This window comes from Astyanax mexicanus, chromosome 14, assembly GCF_023375975.1.
Source record: "Astyanax mexicanus isolate ESR-SI-001 chromosome 14, AstMex3_surface, whole genome shotgun sequence".
Classification (NCBI taxonomy): Eukaryota; Metazoa; Chordata; class Actinopteri; order Characiformes; family Acestrorhamphidae; genus Astyanax; species Astyanax mexicanus.
Genome location: NC_064421.1, coordinates 47,069,784 through 47,091,092, shown reverse-complemented (window position 1 = coordinate 47,091,092; position 21,309 = coordinate 47,069,784). Strand labels below are relative to the sequence as shown.

The 21,309-nt window shown below is 33.3% G+C and overlaps 1 protein-coding gene across 3 annotated transcripts in view; it reads left to right on the top strand.

The window, feature by feature from the left end:
• The first annotated feature begins 13,522 nt into the window (after positions 1–13,522).
• Positions 13,523–21,309, top strand: part of fsip1 (fibrous sheath interacting protein 1) — a 67,200-nt gene continuing 59,413 nt past the window's right edge. For all 3 annotated transcript variants that reach the window (XM_022672592.2, XM_022672590.2, XM_022672591.2), the window contains exons 1-9: positions 13,523–13,616; positions 14,273–14,457; positions 14,539–14,602; positions 15,323–15,477; positions 16,247–16,328; positions 17,635–17,727; positions 18,140–18,276; positions 19,774–19,887; positions 20,736–20,858. In XM_022672592.2, the coding sequence (XP_022528313.2) occupies positions 14,287–14,457; positions 14,539–14,602; positions 15,323–15,477; positions 16,247–16,328; positions 17,635–17,727; positions 18,140–18,276; positions 19,774–19,887; positions 20,736–20,858 (939 nt within the window). In that variant the 5' untranslated portion in view covers positions 13,523–13,616; positions 14,273–14,286. The remainder of the gene's footprint in view (positions 13,617–14,272; positions 14,458–14,538; positions 14,603–15,322; positions 15,478–16,246; positions 16,329–17,634; positions 17,728–18,139; positions 18,277–19,773; positions 19,888–20,735; positions 20,859–21,309) is intronic.

Here is a 21,309-nt window from a genome sequence, read left to right as displayed (position 1 = left end):
ATTTATGTTTAAGTTTAAGTTTTTATATGCTGTCACGTTATGAAACGTTGTCACATATTAAACCTGTATGGCATCACATCAATGTCAAAAGTCGTGGCGCAAAAATACCAGGTGAAAAATATTAACCTGCGTGTTTTAACATGTGTTTGTGTGTGTGAAATAACTTTTTATGCGAGCGCAAATGTGAAACTTGGGAGCAAAAAAAAGACAGAACAATATATCGCTCCCGAGATTTATTTCTCTCCCTCTCAAGGTTTTTTTTTTCTCTAAAATTCACAGTTGTCCTCACGCACTATGCAAATTGCCTGAAGCTACCCCTTTTGAGGGGCACAATATGAGGGCGGGGTCAGTGTGGTGTCACCTCCCTCAGCGAATGCTATTGGTCAATATCTCCATCAGGGTTTGTGCATAGCATAGCACCCCCCAAACTGTCAAAAACACCCTTTCAATACTCCATTGTAAAAGCCTCACTCGACAGAGTTGCCAGGTTCACATTTTTCCCGCCAAAATTAGCTTGTTTGAAAATCCAAAAAAAAAAGATGCAGAGCTTTCCGACCTCAAATAACGCAAAGAAAAGACAAAGAAAAGTTCATATTCATCAAGTTTTAAAAGTTCAGAAATCAATATTTGTTTTCATGCATCTTGGCATCATGTTCTCCTCCACCAGTCTTACACACTGCTTTTGGATAACTTTATGCTGCTTTACTCCTGGTGCAAAAATTCAAGCAGTTCAGTTTGGTGGTTTGATGGCTTGTGATCATCCATCTTCCTCTTGATTATATTCCAGAGGTTTTCAATTTGGTGAAATCAAAGAAACTCATCATTTTTAAGTGGTCTTTTATTTTTTTCCAGAGCTGAATATACTTTTTGATGCTACAAAAGGTCATTTTAGAACATGTACACCAACCTGAACCTGAAACTTTTTTTTATTCAGGCAAATTGGCTTTAGTATCCAAATGGTTCCTTAAGTTATTATGATTCTATTTAAAACCATTGCTTTGACTAAATTACTGATAAAAATACAATCTTTTAAAAAGCATTATATATAATGAAATATTCTGTAATGTTTCATCTAAAAAGCTTAATGACAACAAGATTAAAAATAAAAAACAAAACTAACCTGCATTAGTCTGGTTCTCTGATGGCAGAACTGTAGAAATATTTGGTAGAAACCGCAGAATTATGTCATCAGTAAGATTTTTATCTAAAATGAATTCATACGAGCTCATATTTTTGGTCACAGTAAAGTTTAGTTGGCGGTTGGGTGTGTTGAACAAGCAGAAACCTAGAAAAAAAGGAAATGTTAGGAAAATTGAGAAATTACCATGTGACTCCAACATTACCTTTGTAAAATTATTCTATGTCTTTTGTTTTTACATGTTTTTTTATATCTTATAACATATTTTCATTTTAGGGGATTCCTTAATCTTAATTAGAATAACTGTGTTTATACAGTTTTCTAGTCTATTTTACATAAAGCAGACAGAGATGAAACAGTAATTATTAACTATTCATAGGTATTCATAGCAAATATACTCATAATATTCTCATTTTCCTTACTGTCTTAATCTTCTTATTGATTGAAAATTTTTATTCCATTTTCTCCCCAATTTACAAGGCCAATTACCCAACCCAATGATTAGGACTCCCCCCATTGTTTATACATTTAAAAAATCAAAGTCTCTTTTTTGTTATTCAAAATTTGCTCCAAATATCGTGAGAAAATGAAGTTGCAAATACTGAATCATGAATCCAGAATCAAGTATTGAACTTAATCTCCAGCAGTGTGCATCATTACACCCAGACTACATACATTTATGCTTATAACTGAACTAAGAACCTTCACAGTGAATTTGCAAAGCAGTTTTATTAATTAAAGCTTTACTTCTATTTCAGACTAATTTCACTGACATAAGTAGTCTTAAACACATTTGCATATTTGCATGGGATTTCATGATACTAACTATTTACCAACAGGCTATTCTAAACATTGCTTACCTTTAAATTAAACACAAATTTGTCTTTTTTATTTAAAAAGAACAGAAAAAGAGACTGACCTGTGGGCGACTGGTCTGAGACGTACATCAGACAGTGATCTCCTATTATTTTGTGATGTCCTGATGTATTACAGCCGGTGTGTGTGTCTGCAAAAGCAACATCAACAATTAAACAGCGTTAAATGTAATCTGTGTTTTACTGTTTGATTTATCTAAATAATAAATAAAATTAGCAATATTATGATTGTAATATATGTATGTATTTCAAACTCACAAAAGCATGTGCAGTTTGATGTTAAATTGAAGCATCCCACAGATGGCGTGTTTGTTATGGTAATCAGTTTTTTACAGGCTATAAAAAACAAGAGAACAACATAAAATAAAGAAAAATGTTTAAAATGATAGATGATGATGATGATGATGATGAAATATCAATCAATTTTGTAATGAGACTAACAACACAAAAACAACACTAAGTGCTTTTACTGTACAAAACAGTTGCATAAAACAAGACTTTATGGTAGAATTATTTGACATGAGTTGATCTGCTTTAATCAGGCTTTAATCATCTGGCCTTCGGCGACCCTAAAATATGGAGTGAATTTTGTGCCAAAAGTTTTACGCAAAAAAATAAAATCCACAAACAAAATTTTAAGAATCAAAAAGTATACGATGCAAATTCAAAAGAGAAAAAAAAATATAGCAAATATATATATATATTTTTTGTAGTTATTTGAAAACTCTTTCAGTTTGGATTTTGTCAGTCTTTGCCTTCATTTTTGTGTTGTTGTGAATTTTACATGCATTTTCTGTGGATTTTGCTGCTAAAGACTTTTGTGGAGTGAATGTTGTGCCACAAGTTTTCAGCAACAACAACAAAAAAAAAAAAATTAAGAATCAAAAGGAAAAAGTGTGTGATGCAAATTCAAAAGAGGAAATAAATATAGAAAATATATATTTTTAAATATACTTGGTTACTATATTTTATTATTTGCAGTTATTTGAAAATTATTTCAGTTTGGATTTTGTGAGTTTTTGCTTTTATTTTTGTTTTGTTTTTTGTGGATTTTGCTGCTTAAGTCTTTTGCTTCTGGAATCTCTCATTTGCTTCTGCATTAATGTTTTGCTTCTGAGTTTTGGCACAGTTTACATGGGTGGGCGGAGCTTAAAAGACAGCGAGTCCCTTGAATTGTTCTTCAGCTTACAGAAAAAGAAATAAAGCCTAGCTAATATGAGCTGTAAAGATGTGATTTACATCCCAGTAAATGGCCACTGATGGATCTTTTTGTTTGCAAAGTCACTAATAAGATCTGTAAAGAACAATTATTTGGCTAATTATTGCTTAATATATTACTGTACTATACTGTATTACTGTATATTAGTGTACACTTGAGCCTACAGTGACATTGTTAGGCTATTTACATGTTGATATATGCAGTAGAAATATTGCTATGTGGATCATCTATTAAGTCTCAGCACGGAGTTTAACTTTCAGCTCTGCTGTGTTACTAGACAATAGGCTATAGAGAACGCACTGAACCAAAAGGCTAATTTACTTTAAACTCAAAGTAAACAACTTGCATTTATTCAGCAATTCTACCAGTCAGCAGCTCTCTCTTAAACCAATATACCAACGTAAGTGGGGGTCGGAGAGGGGGGGGGAGTTCACCCTTGAATACTTAAAGAAGGATCTCACCTTTTCTGGCCTTTTCTGCTCCAGCTGGTCCAGCTGCTGTGGTTGTGCAATGGGGATTCCCTGAATTTGGTTAATGTTGACAACTAATGTTAGTCTGCTCATAATTAAGCAATAATACACTCGAGGTTCGTGCTATAACATGTAATATTGGCACTGCTGTGCTGCGGTCGTAGGCATGAGGTCGAAGGCCGAATAATGTAGATCAACACAGCAGTGCCAATATTACACGTTATAGCACGAACCTCGAGTCTATTACTAGGATTATACCACAGTTACATTATCACTGTTTATTGAAATATTTTGAGTTAAATAGGACGAGAAAATGTGATTGGTTTGGTTATAAAAACTCCGCCAGTTAAATTAGTTTCATTGCTGCTCCGCTTGTAGCTGTAGCACTGTAATCTCTGTATTTCTAAGCTTACTGAAATTAAACAGAAGCGCTTTACTCACCCAAATAAATGTTTTTCAAGAGAGAAATCTGTGTAGATTAAAGTCCAGCGCTTGTTTGACTTTAAAAGAAAATGTTTTATTAAGAATTTAAGTTTTGTTCACTTCGACGCCCCCCAGCAGCAAGACCTGCAGAATTACAAGAGTCCACCGTACATATAGCTTAAAATACCCTATATTAACTGGAAAATATTTACATTTAGCTTTTATTTTAATAATAACAATGCTTAACCTGATATTGGTGGCTGATAATGTGTGTAATAATGTGTATTTTCGAATTGCTGAGCTTATTTATTTGTGGGACCGTGTCTTTGCCTGCGCATTTGGTTTGTATTTGGTTTGTAAGCTAGGTTATTTGTATGTGGTGGAGTAATACATGGAGAACTTCGGTTACAGTGCATTACCGGCTGATAATGTTCTTTTTTCTTCCTTTCTTTCTTTTTTTAATAATTCAATTTCTGCTTTTTGGGCAGCATGATGTCTCTAGCCCCCAGGTCGTTCAATCTGGGCTCACTGATGTTACACTTGTGGCCGGTCGCTGTCCAGAATGTCTAATATGTTGAGAGGATTCTGACTAAAGTTCATTCCCTCAGTTAATGTTATCAATATATTTGAAATTTTAAGTAATAAATAATTAATTGCAGGCCCCTCTCCCTACTTGGGCTCTGGTTAGTTAGGTAAAATCTGTATTTATTTAATTTTTTATTTTTTTTACTATTTTGTTCCTTATTTTTTCTGTTATTTTTTATTACATGTTTTCAATCCCCTTTTTAACTGTAAATGCTCGTCTGTGTTATAGTAAATGAGGGTCATCCTCACTGTATTCCTACATGAAAATGAAGGTTAATTGGTATCAAGACTCAGCGATGCTGCTGCAGCCAGAAAACCACAGGTAAAACTCAGTAGAAGCATCTTCATACTCTAAAATCTAGGCAAAATCACTTTTTATCTGCAATCTTTCAGTCAGAGAGCATCCACAAAGCACAGATAACTAACTTATATGTCTACAGCCTTTGAGCAAAAGCTTGCAGATTCAAAATCAATCTATTTTAAAATATAGAATAAACAGAATCATATTTTAAGCACATTGCTAATCATTTTAAATGTATAAGAAACAGAATTCATAGTAGAGCTTACTGTTTGATTGAAGGCATGATGAGTCAACGTGAAGTATCATCAAAACTGCTGACCAGAGGAAAGTCCACTTGATCAAAGACATTATTCCGATTTTTGGGGGGGTTTTAGATTTTGCTGAATATAGAAATAGAAATCCCTTCGTTTGTAGTTTGTAACTTCCTAAAACATAAGTTGTGTTATTCATTTTATTAAGATAAGAGTATAAACAACTATAAAAACAACATATCATTGCTGTCCTATGAAAAAAGACTTATCTCCATTTTTGTCGATTTTTAGTTTACTACATAATTTGAAAAGACAAACTGTCCCCTACACTGTGCCGAAATTTCTTGATGAACGGACCAATAGAAACTCTTCAAAATGACCTGAAATAAACTCTTTTTACACTGACTTCCATTGAAAGTTTACAAGGTTTTTTCTCTCTCCCGTAAAGTTGCTGTTTTGGAGATAAGTGATTTTCATTGGAACATTTTCTTACACAGACTCTTACAATAATATCATAGAATTCAGAATTTACGACAGTTAAGAAGTTAATTAGGCAGGTATTTGAATAATTACGGTAAAAAATGTAAAAGAAAGAGAGCGGTAGAACGTCTTACCTGAGGAGAGACACTTCATACAGTATGTGTCTGTTACCAGTATTTCAGGCACTGATAAGAGTCGTCTACTGATTTCACTTGCAAATCATGTTTGTGTTTGTGTGTCACTGACGAAGACCTCTGGGTCTTAGTAGGTCTATGGATATTTAGTTGGCTTAAATATGGTCTGCCTGAACTCTATAGGTCAGAAAAAAAATTAATTACAGCAAACTAAAATAAATCCATGTACAGCTCTTGAAATATGAGTTTCTTTGATTTTACCAAATTGAAAACCTCTGGAATATAATCAAGAGGAAGATGGATGATCACAAACCATCAAACCACCAAACTGAACTGCTTGAATTTTTGCAGCAGGAGTAAAGCAGCAAAGTTATCTAAAAGCAGTGTGTAAGACTGGTGGAGGAGAACATGATGCCAAGATGCATGAAAAAAAAACTGTGATTAAAAACCAGGGTTATTCCACCAAATATTGATTTCTGAACTCTTAAAACTTTTAAATCTTTATGAATATGAACTTGTTTTCTTTGCATTATTTGAGGTCTGAAAGCTCTGCATCTTTTTTGTTATTTCAGCCATTTCTCATTTACAGCAAATAAATGCTTTAAATGACAATATTTTTATGTGGAATTTGGGAGAAATGTTGTCTGTAGTTTCAGACAACAGCGTGACTCACAGGTCAGTTTACTTTTTGAAAACATATATTTTAGCTTAAGAGTAGAGACAAATCATATATTCACAGCTTAAACACATTTAAATTTCTGTTATATATTTGGTGGTATGTTGTTGACATGGATTTGCAAACGATTTTGATTTTTCATCAGAGACAACTGTTTGAAATGTATTTTTTTTAAACAAATTCCTCTATGTTTGTAATAATGTGTTCAGAGTAAATATTGAAAAAAAAGAAAGAACTATTAAATTGATATTGACTCTGCATATGACCACCTGACAAGTAATTTATCCCTCCTTTTTACTTGTCAATATTATCCTGCCAAAACGTCAGTTATTATATAATAATTAAAATTGTTACCCAAGTTAATGTTACATGCCTTGTCTTTTTGAATGTATAAACGATTTTGCAATCATAACAAACATATGGACTGAAAATTACTTTTATGTTGTAAAAACTGATAAGATATATTAAATTGTACTAAATGTACCCATAATATAATAGGACGGTTATGATTCATTCTTTACTTTTCCTTAAAAAACTAAAAGTCTCCACTCTTGAATGAAATATATAGTATATATAGATATGTATTGGTGTTGTGTGTTGAATGACTTTGCAAATTTGACAGATTTCCATATTTTTTATCACACAGGTGTACTTTCCCCAGCGTGACCACAACTCTGTTATAGACTTTTAAAGAGTTGTTGGCTTTTTTGGAGTTGACATAATGCCCAAATAAGGAATCAGAGATGTTGTAGAAAGTCCCCGGTACATCCTGTTCTGTGTACATGTTATAGTCAAATATCCCTGAATCTGAAAATGAATTACTGGATATGATTGAAGCACCGGATATGGATGTTGCAACATCTTTGAGATAATTTATTGAGAGTGATTTACAGTATGAGTGTATTAATAGCTTTACAGTATAAGAGAATGGCTTTAACCTTTTGAACTTTAGGCTGTTTTTGGGGTGTTTTTTTCTCGGGTTTGGTCAGTTCCTCTTTTTTAGGTGTTATAGCACAGTAATTATATCAGACAGACACATGCCCTGATCTCTTTTACTCCAGAAGACATACGGCTGCTCAAAAATATAATCATTTAAAATGTAAAAGGAAGCAGAATCATTATATTTTCCTGCAACTGATCATGTTTTGGTCAAAATTTTACCAAGCGCCTGTTTTTTTTTTTTGTTTATTTTTTTTTTATTTTTGAATGTATAGACTTTAAATATATTCACACCTAAGATATCTTTCCAAAAATGGTTAGACTAGAGTGTTTATGAGTTGAACGCTTAAGAATATTGATAATATATAGTTCATTAGATGGCTTATTAATTATTACTTTGATAAAATACATGGAGAAACAGCATCAGCCGGAGTTATTTTTCTTGATAATCAATAATCACACCTCTAGGATACATGTAGATACTAAAAACCTGACACTCAGAGCAGCCTATGCCTTTAATTATTTTAATCAGTCAGGACACACAAAGAAAACGTCTACAAAAAGGTAAACTTTTTAGTCTAAATAAATAAAATATTTAGAGCAAAATAACTACTTAGTAAAAATGGGAAAGTAAAATAAAAAATATATATATATAAAGTAGTGCGCACACCATACTTAGCTTTAGCTTGAGTAAAGCAGGTAGTTTCACACTTTTTCTGTGGACACTTTTCAGTCATTTACTGATATTATTTGGTTTAAAATATCATTTAAATATGTACCGAGAGACATGGTGTCTCTTAGCTAACGTTAGCTAAAATATTCCCCACTAAAATAAAGTAGTTAACATTAGCTAACCTAGCTAACATTAGCTAAAACATTCATCACTGAAATAAAGTAATTAACATTAGCTAACCTAGCTAACGTTAGCTAAAACATTCCCCACTGAAATAAAGTAGTTAACATTAGCTAACCTAGCTAACATTAGCTAAAACATTCATCACTGAAATAAAGTAATTAACATTAGCTAACCTAGCTAACGTTAGCTAAAACATTCCCCACTGAAATAAAGTAGTTAACATTAGCTAACCTAGCTAACGTTAGCTAAAACATTCATCACTGAAATAAAGTAATTAACATTAGCTAACCTAGCTAACGTTAGCTAAAACATTCCTCAAATAAAGTAGTTAACATTAACTAACCTAGCTAATGTTAGCTAAAACATTCCCCACTAAAATAAAATAGTTAACGTTAGCTAACCTAGCTAACATTAGCTAAAACATTCATCACTGAAATAAAGTAGTTAACGTTAGCTAACCTAGCTAACGTTAGCTACAACATTTCAGACTGAAATAAAGTAGTTAACGTTAGCTAACCTAGCTAACGTTAGCTAAAACATTCCCCACTGAAATAAAGTAGTTAACATTAGCTAACCTAGCTAACGTTAGCTAAAACATTCATCACTGAAATAAAGTAATTAACATTAGCTAACCTAGCTAACGTTAGCTAAAACATTCCTCAAATAAAGTAGTTAACATTAACTAACCTAGCTAATGTTAGCTAAAACATTCATCACTGAAATAAAGTAATTAACATTAGCTAACCTAGCTAACGTTAGCTAAAACATTCCTCAAATAAAGTAGTTAACATTAACTAACCTAGCTAATGTTAGCTAAAACATTCCCCACTAAAATAAAATAGTTAACGTTAGCTAACCTAGCTAACATTAGCTAAAACATTCATCACTGAAATAAAGTAGTTAACATTAGCTAACCTAGCTAACGTTAGCTACAACATTTCAGACTGAAATAAAGTAGTTAACATTAGCTAACCTAGCTAACGTTAGCTACAACATTTCAGACTGAAATAAAGTAGTTAACATTAGCTAACCTAGCTAACGTTAGCTAAAACATTTCTCACTGAAATAAAGTAGTTAACATTAGCTAACCTAGCTAACATTAGCTAAAACAATCCCCACTGAAATAAAGTAGTTATCATTAGCTAACCTAGCTAACGTTAGCTTAAACCTTCATCACTGAAATAAAGTAGTTAACATTAGCTAACCTAGCTAACGTTAGCTAAAACATTCCCCACTGAAATAAAATAGTTATCATTAGCTAACCTAGCTAACGTTAGCTAAAACATTTCCCACTTTAAAACATTTCACATTTCTCACTTTTTTAGGTGTTTTTCTCACTGTTTTTCGCACTGGGATTTGATCACTATTTTTAAGGAAGTAAGTTCAGCCCTTTCTAACCATATATGGATTATTTTTATGTGTGAAGGGATTCTTGAGTAATTAAACTGAGAACACAAGGTGTGATTTTGGACAGAAAATCCGTCCGTAGGGTTCTTAGGGTTAAAAAAGGCTCAGACAGTTTATTGATTGATTAGGGGCATTAGCATCATTTGACTACAGATGAGCAATACACAAAGTTTCATCACATCACTTATCATCATTGCCTGATAAGTGCGTATAGTGCACAGGCTTAAATTCACTAGTGCAGAAAGAAATAAATTGAGTGAAATACTGTAATTCTTTTTTTTTATTTAGTATAAAATGTACAAGTGTAGACACAGTGATATAAAGATAAAGAGGAGTAAATACACAGGAACACATTGTACACTGGCACCATTGTGTTGACAGTCCTTGCTCCTCTATGCAAATCCCTTGCTTCTGCTCCTCCAGCTCATTCTGTAACTTTACAAACAGATGCAAATTCATTTTCCAGTGAAGCTGCATATATTGAAATTAGTGGGCACCAGAACAGTTACACAGCATCACTGAGCCAGTACTCCTCTCACGTAGATGGAAATGACATGCAGTGGGTTTTTTTTTATCAGCATTTTACTGACAGATGACACTAACAGCATGTCAAATATATAATAGTACTTCAGTTTCTGAATCAGTTTCTCTGATTTTGCTATTTATAGGTTTATGTTTGAGGTTTGAGTAAAATGATCATTGCAGTTTTATTCTATAAACTACAGACAACATTTCTCCCAAATTCCAAATAAAAATACTGTCATTTACAACATTTATTTGCAGAAAATGAGAAAAGATGCAGAGCTTTCAGACCTCAAACAATGCAAAAAAAAAAAAAAAAAAAAAAAAACAAAACAAAAAAAAACAAGTTCATATTCATAAAGTTTTAAAAGTTTTAAGAGTTCATAAATCAATATTTGGTGGAATAATCCTGGTTTTTAATTACAGTTTTCTTATGCATCTTGGCATCCTGTTCTTCTCCACCAGTCTTACACACTGCTTTTGGATAACTTTATGCTGCTTTACTCCTGGTGCAAAAATTCAAGCAGTTCAGTTTGGTTTGATGTCTTGTGATCATTCATTTTTCTCTTGATTATATTCCAGAGGTTTTCAATTTGGTAAAATTAAAGAAGCTCATCATTATTGTCGTATTTCAGAGTTTTTTTGTCTAGATCTTTAAAAAGGTTAATATCATATAATTGAAAAGTTATTTATTTCAGTAATTCAGTTCAAAATGTGAAACTCATATATTATATAGATGTATTACACAGAAAGTGATCTATTTTAAGCGTTTATTTCTTTTATTGTCTTAGAAAATTAGAATACTTTATAATGCCAATTGATCCTTTTGACAGTGTGGGCAGTGTGCCAAGTCCTGCTGGAAAATGAAACCTGCATCTCCATAAAAGTTGTCAGTAGCAGAGGGAAGCATGAAGTGCTGTAAGATTTTGTGGGAAAACAAAACTGCACCGACTTTAGACTTGATAATAAAACACAGTGGATCAACACCAGCAGATGACAGACATTACAGCATGATGTGTTTGATTTAATTGCCTTAGGTGACGTCACACATTCTGCGATGTGACTATTGCGCAAGCTTAAATGATATATCGTGCATCCCTACTCCACATTCATATCCCGCAGGTCAGCGCAGGTCAGTGCTGTGTTCTTTAGAAGTTCCATTATGCAAAACAGTTAGATAGAAAAATCATCAGTGGGTGTATGTTTACAAGTCCTTTGCCAAACCAACATATTAAGCAAAACTAAAAGATCTGATAAAGAGCGTAAAAAGAGTCCTGTCTTTAACAAACCTGTTTTAATAAAAGCTGTTTTAGACCAGATTAGCCCCTCCCACTAAACTGGAAAAACAAACAGTAATTCAGACATTAGGGCATGGTAGCACTAACCTGTTATTCATGGAGGCAAAATTATTGCTTAGTTTTACTAATTTTATTTTGTTTTACTGTTTAGGAACGGTTTGTGAAATAAAAAGGTCAATATAATATAAATATTATAAAAACAGGATTCCAGTGAAATTGAATTAAATTGAACCTCTATGGCATAAATTATGTTTTTTTTATATATATTTCCACCTTGTGAGAGTTTTGACTTTAACTTTTTTATTGTAATAACCAGCTGATTGTTTAAATCACCGCTGCTTTAGCATGATTGCCCTAAGAAAAGTGATAATGAGATATATATAAAATAAACTAACAGGCAAAAAAAGGGGAAGAGGAGAAAAAAAACTTAGAAAAAAAGGTCTGAACAGGATAACCACAGAACTTTATTAATGGCATTGTTTTTGTTTAATATTATTTTTTTGTTGCTGTTTTGCTGTGAAAAAGTTATTGTGTTTTATCTTATTTTATTAAATTTATTCTAAATATGGATTCAATAAAAAAAAACTGTATGTCTATAGTTAACAGATGAGACATTACTTTTTATGAAGTTTATTTTACTGTTTAGGGATGTTTTGTAAAACAAAAAGAAAAATTTATTTTATTCAATTTATTTATTCTATTTTATTAAAGAATTATTCTAAATATGGATACATTTAATAAATAACTGCGACTGTTTATCTGTCGTTATTTCGTAGTATTTTTGTAGTCATTTTTTATTTATAAGCAGTATAAAACGTTATAAATGTGTGTGGGATGTATTCATATATAATGAGTGATAAATCATGTATTGGAGTCTGGAGTGTTTTGTCCAATGGCGCTTCCTGCTGGCAGCGTTTATTATCTTTATAAAAACTGCAGCCTGAACTTAGAATTACTGTCATTTTAGTGAAGATTGTGATGACAGTGATGGACAGTAGGGGTGTGCCATATCGAATCATACTTAATAATATCGGCAACATTTTTTAATATGATGAACGATATTATACCCTAAAAATATGGTGCCATATTACCCACCCCTAATTATCACATCAGGGTTCTACTTTTTTACTGTTTTTAGCAAAAGACAAATTTACACTGTTCTAATTTTCCATTATATATCTACTAGATACAGATTATATCTGTCCAGTATTATGTATTATTAGTTTAATGACATCATTCTGGATCATTGGCTTCTGTTACAAATCTGATAAAGTTCTTGTATATTGTAATATCTCAGTTAGGGGTGTGCCATATCATATAGTATGCGATAATAAAATGTAATTTTCATTTTGTTGCATTAGAGTGTTTCTGCATTTCTGCATTTATTTATTTATTGGTTATTTTTTACATTTATTATTGTATATTTCTGCATTTATTTATTTTCACATTTCTTCATGTATTTATTTACGTATTACCATATTCGTTTCTCTATTACTGCATTTGTATGTTAATTTGGTAGGCGGTCCTATACCTGCGATAAAGCAGGATTGGTTAACTGCAACTTCAAATAAATGAATAATTAAATAAATGCAGAAATATATAAATAAATAAATGTAGAAATAAATAAATAAATAAATAAAGGTAGAAACACATCAATCACTAAATAAATATATAGAAATACATAAATAAATAAATGCGTAATAAAAGTGTGTACTTTTTCATGACAAATGTACTATTATTTTTAAGTGCGTTCATTTATTCATACTTTTGTCATTTTTTGTATTCCATACGATCGAGAACAAGGGGTAGGGGTATAAAAGAGAAATGTGATTGGGCCTTTTAGTGTATGGTGCGGATTTGGGACGCAGCCGTAGTCTCGTTGCGCTTCTCGGGATTTCTGGGGAAAAGTCTGGCAACCCCGGCTGTGAGCCCGTTGCCCTTGGAGACCGAAATCGCTACAAACAGGAACCCGGGATCTGAGCGGACCTTCAGTAACAGCAGCGCAGCGCGAGTTACTGAATTATATTCAGCACATTTTCACGGTAAGACCGCAGTTCTGAACTCAGAGGAAATAAGTGCGGATGAAAGTGAAGAGAAAACATGTTTAAACCCGCGGTGACGTCATCTGCACTTAGAAAACGCTCGGTCGCGCTATCTACACCGAAAATTACTGTGCGCGTCTAAACCGTGTTTTACGGTAGTCGCGTGCACATATCACCTGCAGAAACTAGTTTTACAGCTAAATAAACATGATTTAAGCAGGTTAAATAATTCAATACACACCAAAAGACTATACTGCCTTACTATACAACAGTGTAACATTTCATATATTTAGACAAAATATATGCAATATGTTTGCATCCTTGTAAAAATTGTAGTAAAAATAATCATAAATAATATGCTAGTTTTAGTTAAAAATATAGTGCAACATCTTTGCAAGCTTGTTATTAATAATGCATGTTAAAAGATTTTTTGTAAAAATGACAAAAAAATTATGTGCTAGTTTTATTTGAAAATATAGTGCAACATCTTTTTTGTAAAAATGACTAAAAATGATGTGCTAGTTTTATTTGAAAATATAGTGCAACATTTTTGAAAGCTTATAATTAAGTAATAATGCAGCTCTAATGCAATAGTGCATCTCAGCTTATTTGTTTTACTGTTTATAATCTCATGCTTTATGATGATGTTATTTTAGGTAGAGATTATTTCATGGACATCACTAAGGGCAGTCTGGAGGAGATCTCTCGGCCAGCCTCCAGTGAGCGCTCTCGACCGGGCAGCCGTGTGTCCAGCATATCTCTCTCTGAACTGGGAAGAGTGAGTGTGGAGAGCCCGGGGTCTCTGGAGGTTCTGAGCACAGAAACTCCATCAACACAGGCAGTGAGAGCCCTGAATTAATCTCCTTAAATTTGTTCTTTTAAAATAATAATCACGTAATGAACATTTTTTCTTTTATTATAGGACAGTGGAATTGAGAAGGATGAGGATTTAGACTGCCCTTCAGAAAACTCAGCCCCCGGTCAGGGTAAGTGATTAACTGTGGATCACCCTGACCCTTTTTGTGACATTTGTATTTTCTAAAACAATAAAAAGATAAAACCAGGAATTAATTGGTGGGGTTGTAATTGGGTTGTATGTACAGTGTTTGAAATATACTGTGGAAAAAAAAATAAGAAACCGCTTAAAAATAATAAATTTCTTTGATTTTACCAAATTGAAAACCTCTGGAATATAATCAAGAGGAAGATGGATGATCACAAGCCATCAAACCACCAAACTGAACTGCTTAAATTTCTGCACCAGGAGTAAAGCAGCATAAAGTTATCCAAAAGCAGTGTGTAAGACTGGTGGAGGAGAACATGATGCCAAGATGCATGACAAAACCAACCAGGGTTATTCCACCAAATATTGATTATTTCTGAACTCTTAAAACTTTATGAATATGAACTTGTTGTTTTCTTTGCATTATTTGAGGTCTGAAAGCTCTGCATCTTTTTTGTTATTTCAGCCATTTCTCATTTTCTCTACATAAATTCTTTAAATTACAATTTTTTTATTAGGAATTAGAGAAATGTCGTCTGTAGTTTATAGAATAAAACAACAATGTTATCTGTTTGATATTTAACACGTTATGTCAATACAGTCTCATTTATTTAATTAAAATAGTATTATATGATGTTATAAGAACTGGTATAAGCTATTTATCAATGTTTACAAATATGTTATGAAGTCGTATGTTTTACAGATGTGTCTGATGAAGAGACTGAAGATACCCAGTTGCAGAAAGCCATTAAGAAAATGAAAAGACTGGATAGAAGACTGGCTCTGGCGATTCGCAATGAAGAAGAGGTGAAAAAGCGAGGGAGGGAACTTCATCAGAAACTCTGGCAAGAACTGCAGGTAATACTGAGTTTAAACACATGTTTATAGATGAAGCATTTAGTTAGATTTCATTTAACCATCCATGAAATAAGGATTCTTTAATTAAAAGTACCTACAATGTAGGGGTGGTCGATATGGCCATAAAATAATATCACAATATTTCATGGTATTTTACAGATAACGATATTCTTAGCGATATGACAAAACACAATTTAAAACAAAAATTCCAAGAATACACTACTGCAACAAAATGAAAATTTAATTTTACTATTGCATATGATATGATATATCACACCCCTAACTGAGATAATAAAAAATACATTTTATCAGATTTGTAACAGACGTAAATGATCCAGAATATCATGATAATTATAATGAACTCCAAATATCTCCATATATCCAGGATTAAAGTAAAATAAATGATACTGGACAGATATAAACTTTTGCTAAAAACAGAAAAAAGTAGAACACTGATGTGATAAATAGGGGTGGGTGATATGGCACCATATTTAAGGGTATAATATTGGTATAATATTTAAACTTAATACATTATTATTTACAACACTTACAATTAAAATGTAGAAATTATTAATATTAATGTCTTAACTAAATAAATATATAATAATTCATTGAGACTTATCGATGAGGCTTATTCATTGAATAATGTTTTTATTACAGTTATAATACTACTGTTGTCTGTGAGCCTTATTGTAAAGTGTATGTGCACTTTCACCCTGATTATTGATTTGACCTGTAATGCTTTTTTAATGTTTAATTTTTTTTGTAGGATCTTAAATCTGAAATGAAGGCAGAGTGCAGTGACCAGGTAGAAAACACACGGTCGTTTTTGGCACTAATGTCCAGCAGTTGTAAGTAATGCTTAGAGAACACTTTACCAGAATTTGATTAAATGTGTATTAATGTTAGTTTGTAATGCATTATTATTAATATTTTTTATTTTAGCCTCTTTTTCTTTCATATTGACAGTTTTGCAATATCAAAAGAATAATCACTAAAAATGAATTAACATTTTTTCTGTGTTAAGTACAGACCTCATAAATGTCGCCACCATTACACCCTATTATAGTCAAAACTGCTTTAAAGTATATATATTAAACAAAAATATGAAAATATGAATATAAAATGCTATGCACACAAAAGGCCCTTTTCTCTAAATTTAAATCCACAGTTGGGTGTAAATCTGTGTTAGTGAGCACTTCTCCTTTGCTGAGATAAACCATCCACCAGTCACAGGTGTGGCATATCAAGATGCTGATTAGACACAGTGATTATTACACAGGTGTACCTTGAGTTGGCCACAGTAAAAGGCCACTCTAAAATGTAACACACATTTAGACCCAATAATGAACAGAATTTAAGAGAAAAAGACCACTTTAGATTCTGAATCAGTTTATCTGATTTAGCTATTTATAGGTTTATGTTTCAGTAAAATGAACATTGTTAATTTATTCTATAAACTACAGACAACATTTCTCCCAAATTCCACATAAAAATACACACATGGCTGAAATAACAAAAACAGAGCTTTCAGACCTTAAATAATGCAAATAAAACAAGTTCATATTCATAAAGTTTTAAGAGTTCAGAAATAATCAATATTTGGTGGAATAAACCTGGTTGGTTTTTAATCACAGTTTTTTTTTCATGCATCTTGGCATCATGTTCTCCTCCACCAGTCTTACACACTGCTTTTGGATAAATTTATGCTGCTTTACTCCTGGTGTAAAAATTCAAGCAGTTCAGTTTGGTGGTTTGATGGTTTGTGATCATCCATCTTCCTCTTGATTATATTCCAGAGATTTTTAATTTTTAAGTGGCATTTAAATTTTTTATTTGAGCATAAATCTACGTACCTGCTGAACTTAGCATAAGTGCTACTGTTTTTACATCCCTAAATTAAAGCTTGCATTAAAGTTTCTGGATTAATCACACGTGTTAACGTGATTCATTTTAATCCATCCATTATTATAATAAATAAATTATTAAATTCAATTATATGTCCATGTACATATACCAGCCTGTGTTAGTTATAGACACAAAATAATATTATAGAAAATAATTATTATTACGATCAAAACATGTATTTTAAGTAGATATAATATAGAATAAATCTACTGAAAGATGCTTCATGACCCTCAATAATATTGTCTTTAGCTTGCAGTGAGGAGATGGAGTTTGTACCTGTGTTTGGGACCCAGGTTCCAGATGAAAGCACTGCATCATGCCCCCTGAGCCGGGAGAATAAAGGTAAAAGCAGGTTAAAATCTGAGCTTATTTTGTGTCTTATTTCAGGACCTGATTCACTTGTGCTAATCGTGCACTAGAGGGAGTTATTGCCCTGTAAATGATTATTGTGTCCCAAGTTTATAGGTTTACCAGATGCTTGGTTTTATCTGATGCTGTTTCTCAGTTTCTCAATTCTCTGTTCATGGGTTTAAGTAACTAAAGTAGTGCTTGGAGAAAAATTCTGAAAAACAACTTTAAGTTAAAAGTTAGGCTATTAGTCATTGTTTTTTTTATTAAGTTATATCTCTTATTTTCCACCAACAAGACCTCCATCTTTTCCAGAAAGTAACTTTTCCTAAAGTATATATGACTGTCTGCTGAATTGCAGTGTTTTTACTACTTCACTCTCCTGTATGCTTGTGACCCCACACAGAGGTCGGAGGTCACGCTGAGTCTTCAGGCTCTCTAGATGGGGGTCGGAAGGTGAGGCAAGACAAGCAGACAGACAGCAGAGAGACCACAGACGGCAACAGCAAGCACAGACAAGATTTCATCCAAACAAACATCGAGGTATGTCGACTTCAAGTCCATTTGAAGACTGTGTGGGTGGCTGAACAGCAGGTCACTTTCTGTATTCGGAATAATTAAAAAAAAAGAAAGAGAGAGTGAGAATGAGTGCAAATAACTAATTTATGAACCTAAATTCATAAATTTTGTCCAAAAGCGACTTACAATAGTGAAGTACAAAAGTAATAGAAGTTAAAGGTAAAAACATCTTTAGACAGGGCTTAAAGGAGGTCAAAAGGAATAATGGGATAGAGGAGTAGAGCAGGGGAAAGAGGTTAGAAGTAGTTACTGTGTTAGAGGTGTTAGGAGAGTAAGAGCTCTTTGAAGAGCTCAGTCTTCAGGAGTTTATTAAAGATAGTGAGAGATTCTCCTGATCTGGTAGTAGAAGGTAGTTAGTTAGAGGTGTTAGGAGAGTAAGTGCTCTTTGAAGAGTTCTGTCTTCAGGAGTTTATTAAAGATAGTGAGAGATTATCCTGATCTGGTAGTAGAAGGTAGTTAGTTAGAGGTGTTAGGAGAGTAAGTGCTCTTTGAAGAGCTCAGTCTTCAGGAGTTTATTAAAGTTAGTGAGAGATTATCCTGATCTGGTAGTAGAAGATAGTTAGTTAGAGGTGTTAGGAGAGTAAGTGCTCTTTGAAGAGTTCTGTCTTCAGGAGTTTATTAAAGATAGTGAGAGATTATCCTGATCTGGTAGTAGAAGGTAGTTAGTTAGAGGTGTTAGGAGAGTAAGTGCTCTTTGAAGAGCTCAGTCTTCAGGAGTTTATTAAAGTTAGTGAGAGATTATCCTGATCTGGTAGTAGAAGGTAGTTAGTTAGAGGTGTTAGGAGAGTAAGAGCTCTTTGAAGAGCTCAGTCTTCAGGAGTTTATTAAAGATAGCGAGAGATCCTCCTGATCTGGTAGTAGAAGGTAGTTAGTTAGAGGTGTTAGGAGAGTAAGTGCTCTTTGAAGAGCTCAGTCTTCAGGAGTTTATTAAAGATAGTGAGAGATTCTCCTGATCTGGTAGTAGAAGGTAGTTTGTTCCACCATTGGGGAACTCTAAGTGAATGTTTGGCAAAGCGATGTGACGTTCATTGGAGGAGCACAGCGACCTATATGTCTAATGATTTGCACAGTGCTAATGAATTGAAATCATCCAAATATTAAATTGCAAACCAGATTATTCAGTTTGAGCTAAAATGTGATATGTAATATGACTGGTAAGTAAGAATTACGTACTAATGTGATGTTTTTATTTAAATTGCATTTTTTTTTTCGATTTATGGCATGCATTATCATTAAAGGGTTATTTATTAGCATGATCAGCATTAGCTATTATATTTAGAGAATCCTTGGAAGTTCACTGGTCATTTTTAATAGCAATTAAAATGCATATTTTTGCATTATAGCTGATCTTGAAAATTAACCCTTGAAGCTCCGTTGCAGAACTGGATGATTCAGTAAGATGAAGACGTATGAGTCCATTTTAACGATAATATGATGTACGTTTGTGTGTAACTGTTGTAGCTTGCAGGTGACGCAGTGCGTATGACTCAGAGGGAGAAAGAGCGCTTACAGGAGCTCCTCAAGGACATAGAAGAAGAAGAGGAGGCTTATGATGACCCACTGGCCAACCCTGAGGTACATACAATCATGGCCTAAAGTGTTGGAACAGAAAACGATTCGATTAGCCTTTTTTTTGCTCTATAAGGTGCACTTAAAATCCTTTAATTTCCCCAAAAATCGTCAATGACTTTTATAATCTGGTGCTCCTTATGTATGAATTATATCAGTCAGGTATTAAGGAGCAGTAAAGACACTCCACTGAAGTACAGAGTTATACAAGAGTTTTAGTTTATATCTCCAGCACTGAGACTGGAGCAGCATTAGCATTAGCTGCTAACCACGCTAAGCTAGAGTATATCAGACTGTAGTCTGAGCATTTACCATTTTAAAACAAGCTATGTGGGATGAACTGCTAGTTAATAGTGCCCTGGCTTACCAGAACACGCAGGGTTCCTCAGTGTAGCTCTGTTGGGTGGCATTTACTTGCACTAAGCACTGCTAGTGCTAGCAGTTAGCCGCTAATGCTAATGCTGCTGCACCCAGCCTTAGTGGGAAAGCTTACTGTAAATAAATTAAAGCACTTTACTCACCTAAATAAACAGTTTTCAGGAGAGAAATCTGCATAGATTAACATCCAGCACTCGTTTAACTTTAAAAGACAATGTTTTCTTTCCTAGGAATTACAGTTTTGTTTACTTAGCTTAGCTTTACTTAACTTAGTAACTCAGTAACACTTCACCACCTTTAACACACAGCAGTGAGACCTGCTGGATTAGAAGGAAAACATGGCGACACCCCTGTTCCTTACTAGTGTCCCATATTGCGCCTTATAATCAGGTGCACCTTAGGTATGAAAGTAGACCAGAAAATATAAGATATAAAATATAAGCTATGAATGTGATGTTTGATTGTATCTGATGCAGCTTGCAGGTGATGTGGGGAGTGGAGTTTTGACTCAGAAAGAAAAAGACAGATTAAATCAGCTCCTCAGTGACTTAGAAGAAGAAGAAGAAGAAGATTATGATGACCCACTGGCCAGCCCTGAGGTACACACTCACACACATACACACACATACATCACATTTTTCTCCATTGTGTCTAGAGCCCCATTACACTGTCAGGACCGCGTCAGTGATGAGTCTACAGGTCTTATCTTGTCTGCTCGGTCAGCGCAGTGCTGAGACTGAACTGAACTTGAGGAACGTAACTGCTCTTTGATAAATGATGTGATGACAAGTCCTCTGAGACAGAGTTCACTGGTACAAAGGGTGTGTTCACATGCTGGATTTGTTTGATTTGATTCAGTGGTTACATGACTTTTGATTCCTTTAGCCCCTTGCCTTTATAAAAATAAATATTGTCAGAAATTACTCATAAGTGCTTATTTATTTATGGGAAAACTATTTGAGAAAATGGGAAATTTAAATTATGGCAAATGACAACAAAAATTAATACAAGGCTTTTGATTGACAGCAGAAATACAGTCATTGACAAAAA